The 19,800-nt window shown below is 41.1% G+C and overlaps 1 protein-coding gene across 6 annotated transcripts in view; it reads left to right on the forward strand.

Annotated features, from left to right (window-relative positions):
* CLASP1 (cytoplasmic linker associated protein 1) overlaps window positions 1–19,800 on the forward strand; it is a 186,587-nt gene that overhangs the window by 78,598 nt on the left and 88,189 nt on the right. For all 6 annotated transcript variants that reach the window (XM_072875469.1, XM_072875474.1, XM_072875468.1 and 3 more), the window contains exons 9-16: window positions 11,317–11,469; window positions 12,424–12,497; window positions 13,300–13,392; window positions 14,780–14,925; window positions 15,681–15,816; window positions 16,545–16,615; window positions 17,196–17,255; window positions 17,924–18,001. In XM_072875469.1, the coding sequence (XP_072731570.1) occupies window positions 11,317–11,469; window positions 12,424–12,497; window positions 13,300–13,392; window positions 14,780–14,925; window positions 15,681–15,816; window positions 16,545–16,615; window positions 17,196–17,255; window positions 17,924–18,001 (811 nt within the window). The remainder of the gene's footprint in view (window positions 1–11,316; window positions 11,470–12,423; window positions 12,498–13,299; window positions 13,393–14,779; window positions 14,926–15,680; window positions 15,817–16,544; window positions 16,616–17,195; window positions 17,256–17,923; window positions 18,002–19,800) is intronic.

A 19,800-nucleotide genomic window follows, 5' to 3' on the forward strand; every position in this document is an offset into this window, starting at 1 on the left:
AACCATTATTGAAAATCCATTCTAAAAGTTACTGAACTGGTATTTTTTCACTAAAAGTAGAACATGGCTTACTGCTCTGAGGTTGGGTGCTTTTTTCAAACCAGTCAGAGGCCAAAAGATTTTTGTAATCTGTTATCTACTAGTTTCTGCTTTTTGCTTCTAAAAAAAGAACATTTTCAAAGTTACGGTTGAAGTCACTGATCTTCTTGAGTGTGGTTTCACTGCTTTTTCTATAATGATCCTGGGAGATGTAAAATACTAATTATTCAGTTACTGGGTTTTTATCCTCAGTGTCTCAAAAGAGAATAAACAAAAGTGGTTTGATTAACGGCAAACCATTGCTGTGTCTCTGCCAATATCTACCAAAATGAGTGTGATGTGAGTAGGGAATAGATATTTCTCACCAGCTCTAACAGGATGCTGATCTAAGCCCTGGTTGTAGTTGAATATGCTTACGCAGATATTACAAAAGCTGGTGTGGGCTGCAAACTTTGACACTGGCATAATGGTGCTGAAGCATGGTTTCTAAGATCCTGTGTGCATGCCACTTGTCAAAGCTAGGCTCTGCTTGCTCACATAGGGGTGAATTGAGGTGGTGGTGGGGCAAGAATCCTCCTCAGTGCTAGCTTTATTAGTTAGGAGTAGGCAGAAACTTTTGCTTTTTAGTGCATTAGGAGAGCGCTGATGCAGCCAGTCACTACTGCTAAATATTCCAGAGTAAGAGTCAGTATCAAGGCAGGTTCCCCATCTCTTTCCCTTGCTAACAGCTGCAGTGGATGCTCTGGAGAACATACAGCCAACTCTTTAACCTAGTAGCAATTGTCCCAGGAGCTCCTGAAGCCATTGCCAGGCAAGTTTTCTGTCAGCAGAAGTGTCTCAAATCACTGGTAACTATTTGTAGATACAGAGCATAGCCTTGGTCATAAAATCCAACTTTGAATTAGTTTTAAGTAAAAAAAATTTGTCTGTACACTTTGGTGTTTGCATAGGTGCCTTCACAGGCTGTAGTAATATGCATCTTTATAAAGATGAAGCATTTATTTATGGTAGAAAATCCTGGTCATTGTGCTTGTCATACCTGTTGTAGTAGTTGATAATCTTTCTCAAGATGCACATGGGCTGTGGATTTGCTGCCCGTTGCTCCCTAGTTTTCCTTTCATGGTTGTTCTTTTGTTTCAGCTACCTGCAGTTTTAGACATTCTTATCTCATGGTCATTGCCCCACTGAGCATTTTACAGTATTTTAAATGGTTGTGTAATTAAAGTATATTAATTATGCATCAGGCCAGGCATTCTGGGTGGGAATCACTGATGTGTAATGTGCATAAAACCATGCAGTTTTTGCAGCTGTAGTACCTATGTTCTTGTATTTAGCCTTTAACCAGGCAGATTAATGCCTCGGGACAGAAGCCCTGGCTCCTGTCTTCTGTGGCTGTATGGGAGACTTAGGCTGACAGCCTTGTTTTTTCCTTCGTCGTTCAGGAATAACTGCACATGTTGCGTTTCTTGGCTCAGAGGGGGCTGCTTGGAAAGTTTAGGATGCCCCACCGTCTCATAGAGGGTCATCCCCAGGCAAATGCGAAGTGCCAGGCAGCATGTTGCTCCTGCTACTAATTTTAAGTACACCTAAACGAAGGTCTTGGACAGGGCCGGTGCTACAGCTTCCCCCAGTCCCTCCAACACATCTTAATGGCTTAACTTCACCAACCCTGCTGTCTTCTGAGACCTATCCCAAAAGGAAACAAGGCTGCAGTTTGGCATTTTTATCTCCTTGTAGGTATTTCTAGAAAGCTTTCTGCTGCAGGACTTGTGTGCAGTAGCAGGCTTTGCAGTGGGGAGGATGTTCTGTGGTGGCTGGAAGTGGGATCTCTTGCAGCATTTCTGGCCTCCCCCCACCATGTGCTCTGGGTAGCTTGAGGCAGTAAGATGCTTTTGGCCTTTTTGTAACAGTGCTTTGTCCTAAAAATGTCAGGATGCTCTTTCCTTCCTAATACAGCTCTGCATGCTAGTTGTCAACGCTTTACACCTTGTTGTGCCGCATGTAAAGAAAATGAGCAGCCCTTCAGGAAGCAATAAGTGGTAGCAATATAATATGCAATTTCCTGTTGTTGACAGTGATGTGTGTTAGAGCAGTCAGCATCTAGGTGAGCTACACTCATGGTAATTACTGGAGTAGGCAGAGGGATTTGTGCAGGGAATGCCAGTTGAGAAGTGCAGGCTGGAGAAGATGCCTTTTCCTATGATATCATGGCAACAGATGGTGCCAATAGCTGGAAGCCTGACCCTGGTCTGTGGGGCTGGAGGCACCTGATTGTGGTGCTCCTGTCCGTTGCAGGTGAAAAGCATCTCTCCATTTAAAGGCTTCAAATTCCCGGTGTACCTCTTAATTCACTTTATTTGTATAGGGTATAGACAGTCCAGGTAAGACAAAACTTGACCTATGGATTCCCCAGGTATCTGCTTTTTCATGTGGGTTTTGACAAACAAAACCCAAGCCGTTGCCAGCAGATGTCTCCCTGGGAGCTTGGTTTAGCACCGTGTTGGTAGCTGTTTTCCTGCAGCATTGCTGGTACCATCCCTGTGAAACAGAGAACTCAATTTCAAGTGTGGCTAAGCTTCAAGCAACCTGACAAGAAGAAATAAATTTAAACATTTTTTTTTTTTCTAATAACTTGTGATGTGATTTCTTGTTTCTCTGAGCCACTTGCAAATGCCCTTTTTGAATATGAATAAAACGGTTTTGAAGATAATATTGGGAAAATCAGAAAATATTTGGGACAGTAGTCTCACCTTTAGCAGGAGGCAGAAAAAGTAATTTAGAAAAAAACATGTGTTTCGGAATGGAGCTTAATCCAGATTCTGGCAATGCCCTGAAGCCTTCACACCCTTGAGAATGTCCCTCAGCAACTCTATTTCAGTTTGCTCACATTAAAATAATAACAAATATTTCTCACAGCTATGAAATGGCTGTGCTTTTTAATCACACTTATATCATTTTAGAACAAGTACTTGTGCAAGGTCAACCACAGACCCTGGCAAAGCAAGCTGTTGCCTGGGGTAGTGGGGATGGCTAGTAGCTGGATGATGCCGCAGCCCATTTTGCCTGCTGCCTCCATTTCTGACAGAGCAGAGGCTTGCTGCAAGCGCAGGGAGTCCAGGCTGTTGCCGTAAGTTTTCTGGCAGGTGCGGAGTGCTGGCTAAAACCTGGAGGTGAGGGCGAGGAGGGGAAAGGTTCATTGCTTGCTCTTCAACCTGATGCATCCCTGCCATCTATGTATGAAGATAGTGCCTGAGGGAGCTCCTGTGCTTCTGCAGAATTGAATTTTGCTGTCTTGTGAACAAAGGCAGAAGAATTTGCTTTCTCTTATATAATTATTTGCCTAAATAATTAAACTTTACTAAGGCTGAGGGGTAACCTTAACATTGGCACTGTGCAGCACAGAGGATTAATATTAAAATAGAAAATCACATGCTTTCTCTGCTGTTTAGGAACCAAGGAATACTTTCCTGCAGCTATACCAGTCCTGCGATAGGCCATTAATTCCTGTAGTTCTGGAAAAAGATATTTCCTGACTCTAAAAGATCTCCCTGGTCCATCCTGTATAAATAGCTGTTCTCATTGATTGGTATCTCTAGGGCTCAGGGTATATGACCCACTTTGCGTTTTTATCTGTGAAGATTATGCTAACAAGAGTGCTGTGGGGAGGGAGTCATGTCTGTGCTCGGGGCTGCTGCTGGCATGTTTCCACCCGGTGCAATGTAAAGGGTGTTTTCAAGGGTCCAGAACAGAAAAGGGACAGCACCCCCAAGTGCAGTCAGCAGGCAAAGCTGCGGCAGCAAAACGCAGAAATAACACCCCGTTGCAGACCGTTTGATAGACTCCGAAATAATTGGTGTGTTTGTGGAAGGCTGTGTTGGGAGATGATCGTATCTGTACGGACAGCCTGGCTGTGAACGGCGGGCGGGCACTGTGCAAGGCCTGATAATGAACCTCTGGGTGACAGGAGGGGTAAGTACAGGGTAGGGAAAAGCTGGTTTTGCTCTTTAAATTGAAACTTTATGTAAACATGTGGGCTTTTGGGGTGGGTGTGTTTTTTCCAAGGTATGTGTTGTGGGTTTCCTGATGCTCTTGAGGTCGCAGGGAAAGCTGTGTGGCTGGCTGGAAAGGGCACTGTGGGAATATTATATTTCCAAGGATGACTTTGAGGAAAACAGATCCTTATCTTTTTCTTATCTAATTTTTTTTTGCCTTGTGTGCATGTCTGTGTCTGTCTCTCAATATATATATAATTATTTTTTTTTAATCATCAGTATGGGGTGAAGGCTGTGTCTGGGCAGCTCCTGGCACATGGGTTTGTGATTCTTGTTTAGGTGTCTGTATGAACTGTACTAAAGTAACTAGCAAAACTAATAAATTCTGGCTACTTTTACGGATTTGTCTCAGCTTTTGGTGCTTTTGTGAATTCTTTTGGCTGTTTGAGCTGTTGCTTCTTCACTCAGTATCATAGCTACTTTGTTTTCTCCTATTGCTACTTAATTTTACAAAGCTTGTAGGAATGTGAAACCTTTGTACTGCCTCTTTTCTAAATCTACTTAAAGCTAATGGAAACTTTCATATTGCTGAAAACTTTGTCTGAATGACAGTTTCACTAACTCTTAAAAATTCCCATTTCCAGATGTGTTAGTTTCATGAACAGAAGTTTCCGAAAAGCACTTTCTGCTGTGTTCTTAGTTGTGTTAATGCTTGTACGCTATTAGAGTGCGTGCTGTGGCTTGTTAATGCTTGTATGCTATTAGAGAGTGCACGCTTTGGCTTGTTAACATGATGACATTAATATTGTCAACCTTATGGTTTTAAAAATCATGTCTTGAAGCAAACAGGCTCATAAATATTGAGTCTTTTTTTTTTGTCTCTTCTTTTCAAGTCTTTAAGGCTTGTTCTCAAGCTTCCCCACAGCCATCATGGATACAACTTAAACTGGAGCCATCCGATTCCAGGGTTGAAAATTATAATACCCTCAGAAAAGTAACTTGAATCAGTCATGAGTTGCATGATTTCAGATTAGTCTTCTGCAGGAAGATTTTGCCTGACTTACCAGGCCAGTCCTTGAGAGCAGATTTTGAGTGTTGCCAGGGCTATTGCTTATTCTCACAGATCGAAGTTGTTATTTACTTTCCATATGCAGACTGTCTGGTGTTGGATGTGGTCAGGTCAGGGCGTACATCAATTTCCTCACTTAACTTTATCATACTAGAATTGGTTTAATAAATGTAGGATTCCTCATGAACAGAAATGTGCTTTGTTTATTATTGCTACTACTGTCCGATTGTTTTTCTGCTTACGGAGGGATGGCAGACATCAATACTCTGAAATTGCCGTAGCTGTGTGCTTGGGACTGAGCAGGATGTGTATCAGAACAACTGCCTGTCTGTGTACATGGGATGTATTTGGAGCAGAAAACAATTCCAAGTGTTACTTCTTTCAGGAATCTTCTTTCCCTTTGTGCTGGCAGTTAAAGGCCTGTTAGTTTATGAGCAGCTTCATTAGCTTGTAATTAGACAGAATGAGGCAACAGTCAAGAAGAGAGCATCACCCTTTCTAGCTAAGAAAGGAAAATTGAAACATTTTGGATTAAAGGAAAGCATGTGGATGGTGGAAGGATTATTAAAATAAAAACCAAGCATTTTTCCACTTACCTGGCATGACGCTCCTGGGTTGGCTCTTTAAGTACCACCTGACCTGTGGCTGATGGCAGCCACGTTGCTTATTGTATTTATTATGGTCATAAATATATTGCTAGGTTTACACTGTAGAAATACTTATTAAAAAGACAAACTCCTAGCCACGATTATACACATTGTGGTTTAAAAAGGACAATGTATGTGAAATAAGAGAAAGAAGCCAAGGTAATGGTGATACGCATATCCTTGCAGACATGATCATTGCTGTGGCTGGCTCAGTGCTGGTGAGCCCTTGGAGGGATCCCTGCTGAGGTCGGTTTTTGGGAATCCACTTCAAAGCCAGTTGTGAAGGACGATGAGGTGGTTTATTGAATAGTGCCAGAAGGCAGCAGCAGGGGTGGGCTGGACTGGAGCTGGCGGCTGGGTCAGCCTGGGGAGGACTGGACCCAAGGGGAGAGGGGTGGCGAGTGGCACTGGGGGGGCTAACCGCGGTCACTGAGCCCAAGCGGGCAGCATTCGAAAGGCTCAAAACACTGTGCCTGGTATGGAGGGTGGGGAAGGAGGGGCTGTGGCTGGGGCCAGGAGGAAAGAGCAGCTGGGAAACTGTGGGAGATGGCAAAGTGAGAATCCCTAATGATGTGCTGTGCCTGCGTACTTCTGCTTGTGTTTGTGACTCCTTTGTTTTTAAACATTTAATCCTGCTGAGGGGCATATACATATCCCTTTATCTTTAGAGGGTTCATAAACTCATTTTCCTGGAGAAACTTATACAATACCTATTTTGGAGCTGGGCAGGCTTGCAGCTAAGCTGTGCATGGGTTTGGTGTGTGCTAATGGGAAAAGGCATTTACCCTCTGCTGAAGCTGTCTTGCTTGGAGGCTGGTGGGACACTGCAGGGAGGAGTGAACCATGCCTCGTGTCCTACGGGAGTCACAGCTGGAGATGGGGGTGCCAGACGCTGGCCTTGGGAGGGCATGGGCTGAGGTGTCCAAGGGGTGTCTGTCTGAAAAACATTGACCAACGGAGTAAGGAGGAGCATACCCTGTGTTCTTTGCCATCGGTGGGTTTGCCTGTGCGTGTTCTTGGCTTTTACAGGGGGCTCTTGGATCTTCAGGGAGTTGGGCTTTGCCCGCCTAGTAGGGGTTGAGCATGGGGTTTTGATGTGCTGAAATGTACGTCAGCTTTAGCAGTTGTGTGTCTGCTCCAGGTGCAGGACACCATGTAGTGGGTTGGAAGGCATGTTTCTCCAGTGCAATCCACCTTCACCTGCACCAGAAAGGGAGATACTTGCAAGTTGTACCCATCTTGCATACTTCAGCTGCACTGATGCTTGGACATGGCACATGTGATAAATGGGTGCAGTGGGGCCAGAGCAAGTTTAGTACCTTGCAGAGTTGGGCTTGAAGACCATAGCAGGGCATCTTCATTAGGAACAGACATGATTGTAAGCTTTTTTCTTCCCAGTCTGTAGTTACTCCAGAGTAGCTATCTTCTCTAAAGCTTTCAGACAAATAACTGAAAGATTTGAATCTGACATCTTAAAGTCTTTAAAAACCAGAAAGCATCTCCTTTCATTGGAAAGGAAATTTGAGACTCAATTACTTTACTTTAAAAGGTCCCAGGCTGGCAGTTCAGGCAGGGGAAATGCTGGCCCTTGTTTACTATGGTTCCTGAACAGCTAGCACAGTCTCTTCTCCCCATTTTACACCTTGCCCAGGCCTGAAGGGGTTACGTTTTAAAATGAATAATGACTAAATTTATTCGTCATGGACAAACGATGACAGCTGTTGAGATGCTCCTGTTAGCGCTTCCCAGGGGATAAAGTCAGGCTGGTTCCTAGTGCAAGCCAGCCCAGCCAGGCAGACTCAGCTCGTCTTCATCCTGGGTTATTTGTCCTGGGTTCCCCTCGCTAGCAGGGAATTTCCTTCCTAGAAGTGAACCGAAGTTTCCTGGGCTGAAAGGGGTCTTGATGAGAATCCCACAGAGCCGCAGTCGTAGAGAGAGGACTGAAGCCATAGCTGTTTAAATCCACGTGTGAAGACAGCAAGCTTAATGAATACGAGGGGCAATGATTGATTATGTTCTGGTCTGAAAGCCGCGGCGCTCTGTGAAGCACTGTTACATCTGGGCACGCTATGGAAAATATGAAGGAATGTTGAGGAAGCTTATTTGCAGAAGGATATGTACTTGTAAGCAATTTTCTTTTCTTCTTAAATAATGTAAAGGAATTGAAAAATGTAAAGCAAATTGTGTTCTCTGTTTCTCTAAGGCAGCAGAGTGGTGAGGAGACAAAGGCCTCTTTTATAAGGGCATGCCTCTGACGGAGAGAGCTATATGGCCCTTATAAATGAGCACTGAGGGGGGTCTTGGGATGGGAGAACATCGATGGTTATTTAACGTTAGAACATGGCACCGATTCCGCTTCGGTGCACCTCTGCTGGAGTCATGAGAGTTACACCCATGCTGAATTTACCACCTCGTGATTTGCAGATAGGCTGCAAAAAATATGATCCTAGTTCAAATGATTATTGTGAACAGGAGTCAACGAGTGGGAAGGAAAAAAAAAAGGCTTTTCGATGATAATATATAGTAGCTTGTTTTTCCTCTTATTTTCTGTACTTCCATGTTCAGGTTTCTTTCTGTTCTTTGTTTCTCTTTCTGTCCTGCACACGTGCTGCTGGAAGACTTGATGTGCAGTTCTGAATGTGGTGCTGTCGTTCTGCACTACTCGAATGAGAAAATGCTGTTGGGTTATTGAAGGGATATTCTGATTTGATAAACATGTAATGCTTAGTTTGTAGACTTAATGAACAGGAAGATGTGATAGTAATCCAAACATCCCTAAAACTGTGGGCGGGCTGGTTGGTTTTTTTGGAGTGTTGTTGTTTTAGCTAATGCTCAGAAAAGCCTGTTTTAAATGAAAATGATAGTTTATTTAATTGTTAAAATGCTATAGGAGTTTGATCCTTTTAATATCTGTTTTTCTGACTTTGTATTTATTATATGAAATAGCAAACCACACCCTCTTCTTTCGGAGGGGTGACGCTTTAAAAATGCAGATACAAGAAGTGAGTTAACTAAGACTGCATCTAGATAGCCTGAAATGCAGCTGATGGAGAATTTTATTACTAGATGAAAGTGGTTTTGAAGTAGTAAAGTATCTTTTGTTTCGAGTATGACTGACTTTCTCTTGGGTGGTCATATATATATGACAAATAATAATTTGCTTAATATCTATAGATGAGCTTTTGAAATAAATGCAATTGGGGCAAATTTTGCTCAGAAGTTTTTGTTTTCAAGGTCTGTGCAAGTCTTTCTGCATCACTTAAACCCTTTCCTAGAGGCTTCAGAGATTACATGTTTTAAAGTCTACTTTGATCTGCCATGACCTTCTGTGCAACTCTCACCAAATAATGTTTTTGAAATAATTCCTGTTTGAACTAGACTGTATCTTTCAGGAAAAAAAATTCAGTCTTGCTTTTTAAGAACTGCCTGTGGTAGAATTCGCTGGGTGACACACCTCCTAACCTTGTAGGGAGTCAGTCCTGTGATTATTGCAAGAAATGGGGGGGGGAGAAGGGAGGAGGGAAGGCAATTCAGAATTTAATTTGTTTTTCACCTCCAGCCAGTGGCCTTGTATATTTTTATTAGGTGAGAAAAAATATTAATAAATCATACTGGAAATCTACATTAATAAATCTTGAGTTGCTGTGTTAATACAGAATATAATCAAGCAACTTGTTAAGAATCTGGCCAGGCTAAACAGTCCCCTACAGTGAATTTTCATTTAATTTAATTAAAAACATAGTTTCCAGTCCTTTAATCATTCTCATGGTTCTTCCCTGAGCTCTTTTCAAATTATTTTTGAATTACGTATGTCAGAACACAACCCATGTCAATAGGGAGGTAGCACGGTCTCCATGGCCGCCTTAGGGCGCTATGTTAGAGAGAGCGCCCACATCCTAAGTGTGGCTTATGTTCTTCTCCTTAGCTGTGTGACCTTAAATTTCTTGATGTTAAAGATCGTACGTTCACTTATGTCTTGTTTACTTTTGCCTGAACAATAGTCCCAGTACCTGTTACTATTTTACCCCGTTCCTGTAGATGTTACTTTTTTTTTCCCTAGCCCTCTCCCATATTGCAAGACTTCTTGAACATCAAAATTAAAGGGAGAGATGTTCTTGGCCACCTTTCTTAACTTCTTGGATGCTGTTGTCTACCTGTCATTTCAGTGTTGTGCTGTGATTGGAGTATGGCATTATGTGCACAGGTGCATATCGCGTTTTTTAGGTTTTTAGATGATTTGGGACAGTTCTCCTGTGCCCAGCTGCTAATGAGCCAGTACCACTTTGGGCAGGGGAAACTCCTTAAGGCTGTTGGGTTAAGGACACTACAGGCTTTTCTTTTTGTTCTTTTACATCCCCTAGAATATGTCTTTACCAATTTATTTTCTTACTTTCAGAAAGCTCAACCTGTATTGAATTTCACTCATTAGTGTCTAACTAGGAGCCTGTATTTGTTACTAGATATTCCCAGGTGCTTTCCTGAATAGGGGTGGATTAAAGCACCTGCTTGAGTTTTTGCCAAGTGAAATTTCACAAAGGAAATGTTCCTGAAATAATGGAGAGTGGGTGCATACCTTGGACTCTTGGAGGGGGTTGGACATGAAGCAGGTCTCAAATCTTGAATGAAGTGTTAGTGTGGAAAAGCTAAGTGATGGGGACTGAGGTGGCCTTTCTGGCCTCAATAAATAATGTGTGCCATCTATATCAGCTGTCCAAACGCTTTGTCACCTTTCAACCTAAGGCTGGTTTTTAAAGTGGATTAGCTAATCTGTGTAAAACTGCAATATAAGCACTCCTTTGGAATTGAAGTGACCTTCGCTGAGAATCAAAGTGACTGTAATTCATTTTAAGTTAATTTATGTTCATGTTTGGAAATAGAGGCTGCAGTTCCCTTTGGAGGAGCACAGAGGGTTCAATAAGTTTTAATACACCTTATATTTATGTTTTTTATGAATTTGAGGTAACTTTTTTTATTTCTTCATAAAGAATCTCTGGTGATCATTTAAAAGTTAAAGTGGATTTGTAGCTCTGGATGGCTCTGTGATTAATGGTCTGTGGTTTATCAACAGCATGGGTGTTGCCATGCAGTCTTTCCTGGGTTACCATGTCTATTCTTGATCTGGTGCAGCCAGTCAGTGGGGTGTGACAGGACAGCCTGTGTTGCCTGATCCCTGCCACACTTGAATCTTGGATTTGTTCATGGTCTTGGTTTCACTACAGCCCATAGCAAAATAGCTCTTGGAGGCATAAACATCAGAGATGCAGACTGTAGACATGCCAAGTATTATCTGTGGCTTGCATCTTTCTGATGTAGATTTGAGGTTTATTCTTTTTATCTGAATGCATTCATTGAAAGGGTTTATAACATAGTAGCCACAATAGGAAAGGATTGGGTTCAGTGGCCTGGTGATCATTCATCAATAACTGGATTTCTGGCATGAAGATGCTGCTGACATGAGAGCTGGCAGAGCAGACCTGAATGTGCAGCATGTTTGCCATCACATGGGCACATTCCTTGGGACATCCCTTTGCTTCATTGGACTTACAGCTGAGTGTGCTTTTTTTGGCAGATAAAATTTTTGATGATGAAGACTCCGTGGATGGGAACAGACCTTCCTCAGCTAGCTCCTCTACATCTTCAAAGGCCCCTGCAAACTCACGTAGAGTTGGGATGGGGACTACCCGCAGACTTGGGTCTGCAGCTCTGGGTTCCAAGTCTTCAAGTAAGCCAATAGCATATATTAATTGACCTTTACGGAAAGTATTTATAGTGTTCATTTTTGAGCTTATTGCAAGGACTTCCAGACTGGCCCCCAGGAGCCAGTAACATATTTCCCCTATGAAATCATTATGTGTACGTTGTCTGCATGCCACGACCAAACTTTGGTAGGATGAATCTCTAAGCAGTCCCCACATCCCTATAATGCATTTTGCATTTTTGAAAGGTTGGACCTGTGCGGTTGTGCACTGAGGGCTATGAGTAAATCATGTCAGTGTTGCAGTGTGTAGATTTTTGCCTTTACAGCTGCAACTCTAGCTGAGCTGAGGCAGGCTGCTTACAGCTACATGCTAAACTTCAGCCCATGCAATCTAAAACTGACACGTTGGCTTTCTTCTAAGACCTTTGGGCATTGCTGGTAATGAAGGTGCAGAAAGAAAACTGAGCAGTAATTCTGAATGTGAGCAATAATTCTGCATGTGATTGTAACTGCATGTGACCTAGAGAAATGGAGGAAGTTCCCTATATCAGACAGTCTCTAACCTGATTAGTATTCCAGAGACTATTTATCTTCCTTATCATTTGTCTGTTTGTGTACCTGTCAGATCTGCACCTTCATCTATTATAGATAGGATTAAATCCTTTAAAATAAAATCTCCCATGTAATTAAAGTAAATATTCCCTTTCATCTTTCAGACTGTGTCCCCTAACTGTTGAGTGACTACTGTAATGACTTCCCTAATGTGCCCTCTGTGCCTAGGAGTTGAAGGATGCTGTGAATGTCTAGTCTGTGCCTGGCATTGAATTTCCCTGTCTCTGATTTCATTACATCTGCAGCACACTGAGGCTGCATGGATAGTGAACTTTTTCCTGATTAGGTGCCTTGATAGCTGGTGGTTTCTTAATTGATTCTCATGTTGATAAGAAGATTGAAAAGGCTTTTTCATTTGTATGTCAGCAGCCAAAGAGGGAGCAGGTGCTGTGGATGAAGAAGACTTCATTAAGGCATTTGAAGATGTCCCAACGGTTCAGGTAAGTAGAATTACATGTTAAAACACACAGTACAGAAAAGCAGAAGATGGATGTAGGATATAGGCCTAATCACTGCAAATTGTGCTTCATTGTGATGTTGTGAAATCTTCTTTAAGGGGAAGGCAAGTTTTAAATGGTGGTATCTGCCAGTAGTTTGTGTGAAACTCTTGGAAGTGGAGGGAATGGGGGTGGGAGAGTTGTGATAGAGGTATCACAAGAGCGGACATGGAGCTGGAACTGGACAAGCATACTGCTCAGTGCAGTCTGGTCGAACAAAAACTTAAGTCAGCAGAAGCCTCTCTACATTTCATCTGTACCATCTGGGAACTGAAAGCAGTAATGGTGACTTGTGTCTCCGGGATCGCTGCTGTTGTGAGTGCAACAACTGGACAGTGCGTGTCTGCTGATAGATTTAGCTGGATAGCTGAGATGTCACGTATCCCCTCTCCTTCACCAGAACTTTATTTTTAGGACAGCTGAACAGCACATGTGTCCACTCATGATCTTCTGTAGGTCTTCAATAATATAGCTACTAGCAGCTGCAAGAATCCTGCTTAAAATTGTGAAAATACAGTAAAATAATAAAAGATTATCCTTTTAATCATCTTGTGGTCATTTAGTAATTTTTGATTGCAGGAAATGGGTGTAAATTCTTTGTGTTATGCAAAGCCAGCTGTGTCCAAGGCTAGCATGTGACATTTAAGCATTGAGGAGCAAAGGATGTAAGAATGTAGTTGGGAAGTGATCTGATTTTTTGGAGTAAATCTTGCATTGTGGTGCTACTTTGTATTTAAATTTGCAGATTTATTCTAGCCGGGATCTTGAGGAATCCATAAACAAAATAAGAGAGATACTATCAGATGATAAGCATGACTGGGAACAGAGAGTTTCCGCGGTAAGTAGTGAACTTAAATATGAACTCTACTTAATGTAAGCTTTTCCTGCGCTGAGCTTAATCCCATGAAGAGGGTACTAGGAGAACCTCAGAGTAAGGCTAGAATGTAGTTTAAGTGGTGAACATCTGTTATGTTCCCCCACGCCTTGGGGGAAATGTTTCCTTATGAGACTGAATTTAAACCACGTCTGTGAAGGAAAATGCTATTTGATATACAAGAATCCATTGAGACAGCTTCACGTTGAACTGGAAATCATGCAGCAAATCCAGATGTAAAGCTAGAAATTTGCTAGCAGATGCTGAAATCAAAATGTCAAAAGTGGTATTCAGAATATCTTAAAACTTCCTGATGAGGCAGAAGGTGACTTTTCTTACAGAGAACTTATTTATGCTTTTGCAAAAGGAGGTGTAAAACAATTCAGAAGAATTTACACGCTTAGGTTTTGAATAAGTAAATATGACTGTAGGAAATGTGGAAATGAAAAATCAGATGTGTTATATGCATGCCAAGATTGAGTTTTATTTACAGAGGTGAGCTGTGTTTCATGACATAAATAGATGCATGATCTTGTCTACACTGTAGGCTTTCATCACTGGTGTAGCAACTTTGACATGTCTGTCAAATCCTGTATTACAGATCTGAGTGGCAAACTGTGCTGATTCAGCTTGCTTCAGTGGGTGTTTTTGTTTCCTGTACTGAGTAACAGTGAGCTTAAGTTGAGGTGCTGTACAGATGCCTCAGTATACACGAGGGCCTGTGAAAGTGTCCAAAACAATGTCCATAGGATGAAATGGTGGTCCCTGTAATATTAATGGAAAACTTCCCAATTTGGTGGGGTCAGGATTCCACTTCTGGTAGAGCCAGATAATTATTTTAATGAATTATTTTAATTCAATTTTTTTAATATGTCAATGGACATATTCTAGATATAAGTCAGTATTACTCAGATCTGAGTACGAGCCATGCCCTTCAAGTCTAGTTATCTTTTTAATACAATAGTTAGCTGTGAGGGGACCTAAGCTTCAGAAGCTGTTGTAAATAGGTGGTTTCTAAGGGGAATAGAGGAGAACCTTCAAGATATCTTTTGGCTTAAAAAGTAACATTTGGGTTATTAGCAATACAGTTTGAGTAGCTGTATGCAACACTTCTGGATTCCTGTAACAGTTAGCTAGTGTGTTTGTATTATCGTACTTAGTTTGTTAACCTATGAGTTGAATATAACATATGAAATAATGAAATTGCTTGGACTTTAAGAATGGAGTTCCTCAATGCATGTTGAGAAACAGTTGTACAAGCATCCTGGAAACAAAGTACCAGCCCTGAACATAACTGTCCTTGTGTTCATTGCTCATTAACAGTCACTGCTTTCTTTTATGGTGCTAACAGTTGAAAAAGATCCGGTCCTTACTTTTGGCTGGAGCTGCAGAATATGATAACTTCTTCCAACACTTAAGACTTTTGGATGGAGCATTTAAATTATCTGCTAAAGACCTGAGGTCTCAAGTAGTACGAGAGGCTTGTATCACGTTGGGGTAAGTTTACTTTCTAAATGCGCTTGAAATGTAATGTAGAAAAAAGGAACAGATACTGGTTAAAACACATTTAGGATGTAACTCGTGCTGCTAGTACTACATAGTTATAGATAGAACATGATTTTGTGACAGCTGCTTAAAACCACTTTCATGTAGGCCACTAATTTTAGTTGTGCCAAACTGTGTTCTTGAGTTTTAGACGATGCTGATTTGAGATATGCTGAATGAGTGAGCAAGCCATGCATTCATGCACTGAGTAGGGAGAGATTGAACAACAAAGCTTAAAAGGCATATGTTTTGTTCTGGTTCGGATTGAGCTGGTTTTTATTTTTGATGGTTTATCCTTTGTGAAATGCTTCAAGAAGGGCACTGCAGTGTTTCTAACAGCTTTTTTGAAATTTGTGCATATTAAGGCAAAATAGTCAGGTTCAGAGAAACTGCAATGTAAACTAACAAGTTCAGGAAAATACATTCTTTCAGCATTGTCCCATTTGTTTGATGATAAATTTTTAGCTGTGCTAGTTACTTTATTTACTTTATGCTGAATTTACTGTTTCTTAGAGTTCAGAAGAACGTAAAACGTAAGTTTGAAATGAAAGTAAATGAACTATTTTTTGAAACATGGTGTTCTCTCTCCCTTGGAGTTGGAGAGGAGGTGACAGTTGGGAAGGGTGAGATGTCAGATGTGGATCTTCTGTAGAAGTCTGGCTTAATCCTCAGCACACTTACTAGCATGACTTCATTCTGTTTTTCAGACATTTGTCATCAGTTCTGGGAAACAAATTTGACCATGGGGCAGAAGCCATCATGCCAACAATTTTTAATCTAATTCCAAATAGTGCCAAAGTCATGGCCACGTCTGGTGTCGTAGCAGTTAGATTAATCATTCGAGTAAGTATAGATCAAAAGAGAACAAAATGTTATCACTTCCAAATACTGTGGTGTTTCTGAAAAAATCTTATTTTCATTGTAGTAACGTTCATATTAAGTGCCTAATCTATTTTTCTGATTGTGCTGGGCTTGGCTGTCTCAGATGTCACGCAGCCTTGTGTAGATGATGATAGTTAAGCCCTGCTAAAATAGTAAGAAAAATGTTTCTTTGCAGAGTAATATATTTCCATCCCTCTAAGAGCTGAGCAAACTTTTTTCTTTGAATGGGTTTTAAACCTGCCTTGCAGGACAGACTCATCCTCTTAATTATGCTCTAAAACTCACAGCCAGTGCATGTTTCCTAAAACCATTAGGTCATGGAGGTGACTTCTGCCTAGTGGTTCATTGGGGAAGCTGTAGATAGCCTGATATCTCTCAAGTTGTCGCCACTGCCAGTTTAGATTCTCTTGCAGTGACTTCAGCACCTTGACTCACTGGAGTCTCATTATAGAAGAAAATAAAATACCTGTTAAAGATATTTTAATAGAAAAATATAAAATATTTTTAATAATAAAGATATCTGTCCATATCTGTTAGTGTTCCTTTATTTAGCAGTTCTATTTTTAAGAATTGAAGAAAAATAAATATCTATGTACAGAGCTCAGGTGGCTGAAGGAGATGGCCTTTCATTCTGTGGAACTGTGATGTAAAGACTTCTTCCTGGTTTTGTTGTTTGTTTTTTCTTCTAGCATACGCACATCCCTCGATTAATACCTATCATAACCAGTAATTGTACCTCCAAGTCTGTTGCAGTTAGAAGGTGAGCATCTAGTTTGAATTTATTCTTTTTTACTAGTAAATAGGTTCACATGTACTTTATGTACTTTATAACATTAATGTATTTTTTTTTTTAGTCGTGAAAAGGGTTGATATACACACTTACTAAAGAACCTGTCTCACTCCCTCCCATGAATGAGTTGGGATCAAATTCAAAGTCAGCTACCTTGTGTAAGCCACAGCACTGCAGAGAAAAAAAGGCACTTTTCCTCAAAGAAAAATGTTCTTTAAACTAATCTTTGTGCTTACATGTCGTTATAATAACATCATATTATTTTGGATTCTTTACAGACATATTCCTATTCCCCACTACTAGCCATTATAGTGACAGATTTTCTTTGAGCCAGTCAGCAGAAGTAGTGTTCTGTGATAGTGTCATCTGGAAGTTGGACTGATGTGCTAATGGTCCTCTCTGCACTTAAAATCAGGCTTGTTACTGAATTCTAATGTCCCAGAAAGCTTAATAACAAAAGGTGGCTGTTGTTCAGAGGCAAGTGTGGCAAAGTCAGTGTGCCTCTGTTAACTTAGAGAACTCAGCATTTCTTCTTTCTTCTCTTTCTTAGGCGCTGTTTTGAATTTTTAGACTTGCTGTTGCAGGAGTGGCAAACACACTCCCTAGAAAGGTAAGCTCTGAAAATAAGTGGATTAATTCTCTCCTACTTATGTCTGGGGAGGTTAATTCTGGAGGAAGGATAATCTAAGAGGTGAGATTGTATCAGGTAGCTCTAGTAGAGATATTTTTGCCACAAAAAAAGCATGTACGTATGTGCACACACACCATTCATGCCTGTAGTTCTGGCAGAGTTTGAGTCTGTCTCCTATGCCAGCCCTGGAAAACCTGGCTGAGTGAATCTCTGAACTCAATAGATTTTTATTCCACCCCCCCCCCCCTTTTGCACCCTAAAGTGAGATGATGAGGTGAAGGCTACTAGACATCTATCAGGAGCTTCTGAGGCTTCTACAGTATTTCAGACTAATGAACTGAAAGTAATTGTGGGGGAAGAGACTGGGACACAGGCTCCTTAGCCCTAGACTACCTGGGCAGCTTCAATATCTAACTAAAGACTGACCTATGAAGAATGCTGCTTGCCTTTTCCTGGTCAGCAACGTTGGTGAAACTGACTTGTAAGAGTAAATAAATAAAGGCTCCAAAGGATCTTACATGATAATGGGAGGATGTGATGAACTCTTTGATCTTGGAGACCAAGGCAAAATCAAATTAGTCTTTTTTTTTTTATAAGTGTGGTGCATCTTTCTGGACTGCTGGATAATGTTTTCCTTCTTATTTCAGACACATATCAGTGTTAGCTGAAACGATAAAGAAGGGAATTCATGATGCAGACTCTGAAGCCAGGATAGAGGCAAGAAAGTAAGTGGAAGCTGTTGCTGGCGTCTTTTATTCCTCCCCTTCTTTGCCCCTGTTGTGTTGTGAGTCAGTGGTATTGCATGCTGGAGACTGAAGTCCAGACAAATTACATTCTCCTGGCAGTTGATGCTAACTTTCCCTGGGCTTCAATGAGAGTGTGTACTTCAGCAGGAGATGTCATACGAGATAATCCTATAGGGCTGAGTTACATATGTATCACGTCTTGTAATGGTGCTTGTTTCACTTTGTTGTTGTAATATTTTACTGTCTTTTTATCTGTCTGAGCAAGTAAAATGCTTACCTGAGTTGCTCAAGAGTCCAGAAGTAGTAACCTTGCCTTTCTTTTTGATGTTTGAGTTGCTTGCAGTTAACTGATATTTCTTCTGTTTAGTACAAAAATACTGTTATTTCTAATACATTTTTATCTTTTCTTTCTGGCCTGTATGCAAGACTGGGTTATTTGCTACTCTTGAAACAAAAGTTCTTGTGCTAGCACACTGCTAAATGGTATCCTAAGTTAAGGAAATATTTTATGACACTGAAATAATAGCTTAGTGTTTATCTATAGGGAACTTTAATATTTGCAATTATTTTTCTTCTGTTGAAGATCTCTTGGTTTCCATTAATGTGTTTGTACTTATAGTAGTATGCTGATATACTAGGATCATGCTCTTCTGAACAGAACACTACAGGAACATTTTTCTTCAGAAAGAGGATGCTGTAAAACGTGAAATCAATGAACAATAAATTTTATTAATCTAAATGCTATGTTACAAGCAGAGGTGTTTCACAGTAGGACTGTTTACATCCTTTTGAAAGGGAATGTGTCCATCACTGAAAAATACAGTAGGCACTGAGACTTCACAGCAGGTGACTAGTTAGGCTGAATAGACAGCAAGGAGAATGGCTGAGACTTCAGAGAGCATGCTTAATTCTCTCTTCCCATGTTTCTTAATTAACAGTGTGGCTGACTGTAAGGCAGAAATTTGTTTCCTTCTAGTGGTGTGAGAATCCATGTGACTTCTCTGAGGACTGGCTGTCACACACAAACAATTCTTGATTCATTTGAGCTAACAATCTTACTCTTAAACTGCCCATTAATTGCCCCCCTGAAAAGTGCTGAGAGTCTTCATCTCCTTTGTGACGAGAGTGAATGGTGTGTAGACATCAGCCAGGAGATTTGGACCAGAGAGGAATTCTTCCCTCATCTTAAAATTCTCTTTAATTTTCAGCATGGCGCTGATTGGAAGGCTATAGGAGCATCTCTTTCCTTTTCCTTGTTATTTCTTCCCAAAAAGACAGTCAACAGCCTCAACTCAGTACAGAAGATTTGTCTCTGCAGCATTGTAGAAGAGCTGTTTGTTACACTTAAGGAAGAAAACACCACCAGCTGGTGCTTTCCTGAATCAGGCCCATGCATGTGTGTTCTGCTTTTGGCATATTTTTGAAGTAGCTATTGGGCACCCAGTCCCAAACTAGTATCTGTCTAGTGGGTCTGCCATCTCTCATCTGTGGTGGGACAGCTGGAGGGATGAGGGTTTCTTCTGTAATAAAGTTTTTGACTACTTGTGTTTTTACAGCGCACCAAATGGTGCGTTCCTCTCTTCTTCTTTTCATTTGATTTGTCTTCTATGTGGCTGTTTGAGCAATACAATGGGTTGAAGCAAGTGCTATGTCTTAAGTGTGTCATAGGGACAGTAGATGGTTGAAATGATGGGGCTAATGAGCCTACTAATGCCCGTAGTGAAAAAGTACTCTGGCTGTACCTGTGCTCCACTGCCCCCTAAAACATGACAAGAAAA

This window comes from Ciconia boyciana, chromosome 10, assembly GCF_034638445.1.
Source record: "Ciconia boyciana chromosome 10, ASM3463844v1, whole genome shotgun sequence".
Taxonomy (NCBI): domain Eukaryota; kingdom Metazoa; phylum Chordata; class Aves; order Ciconiiformes; family Ciconiidae; genus Ciconia; species Ciconia boyciana.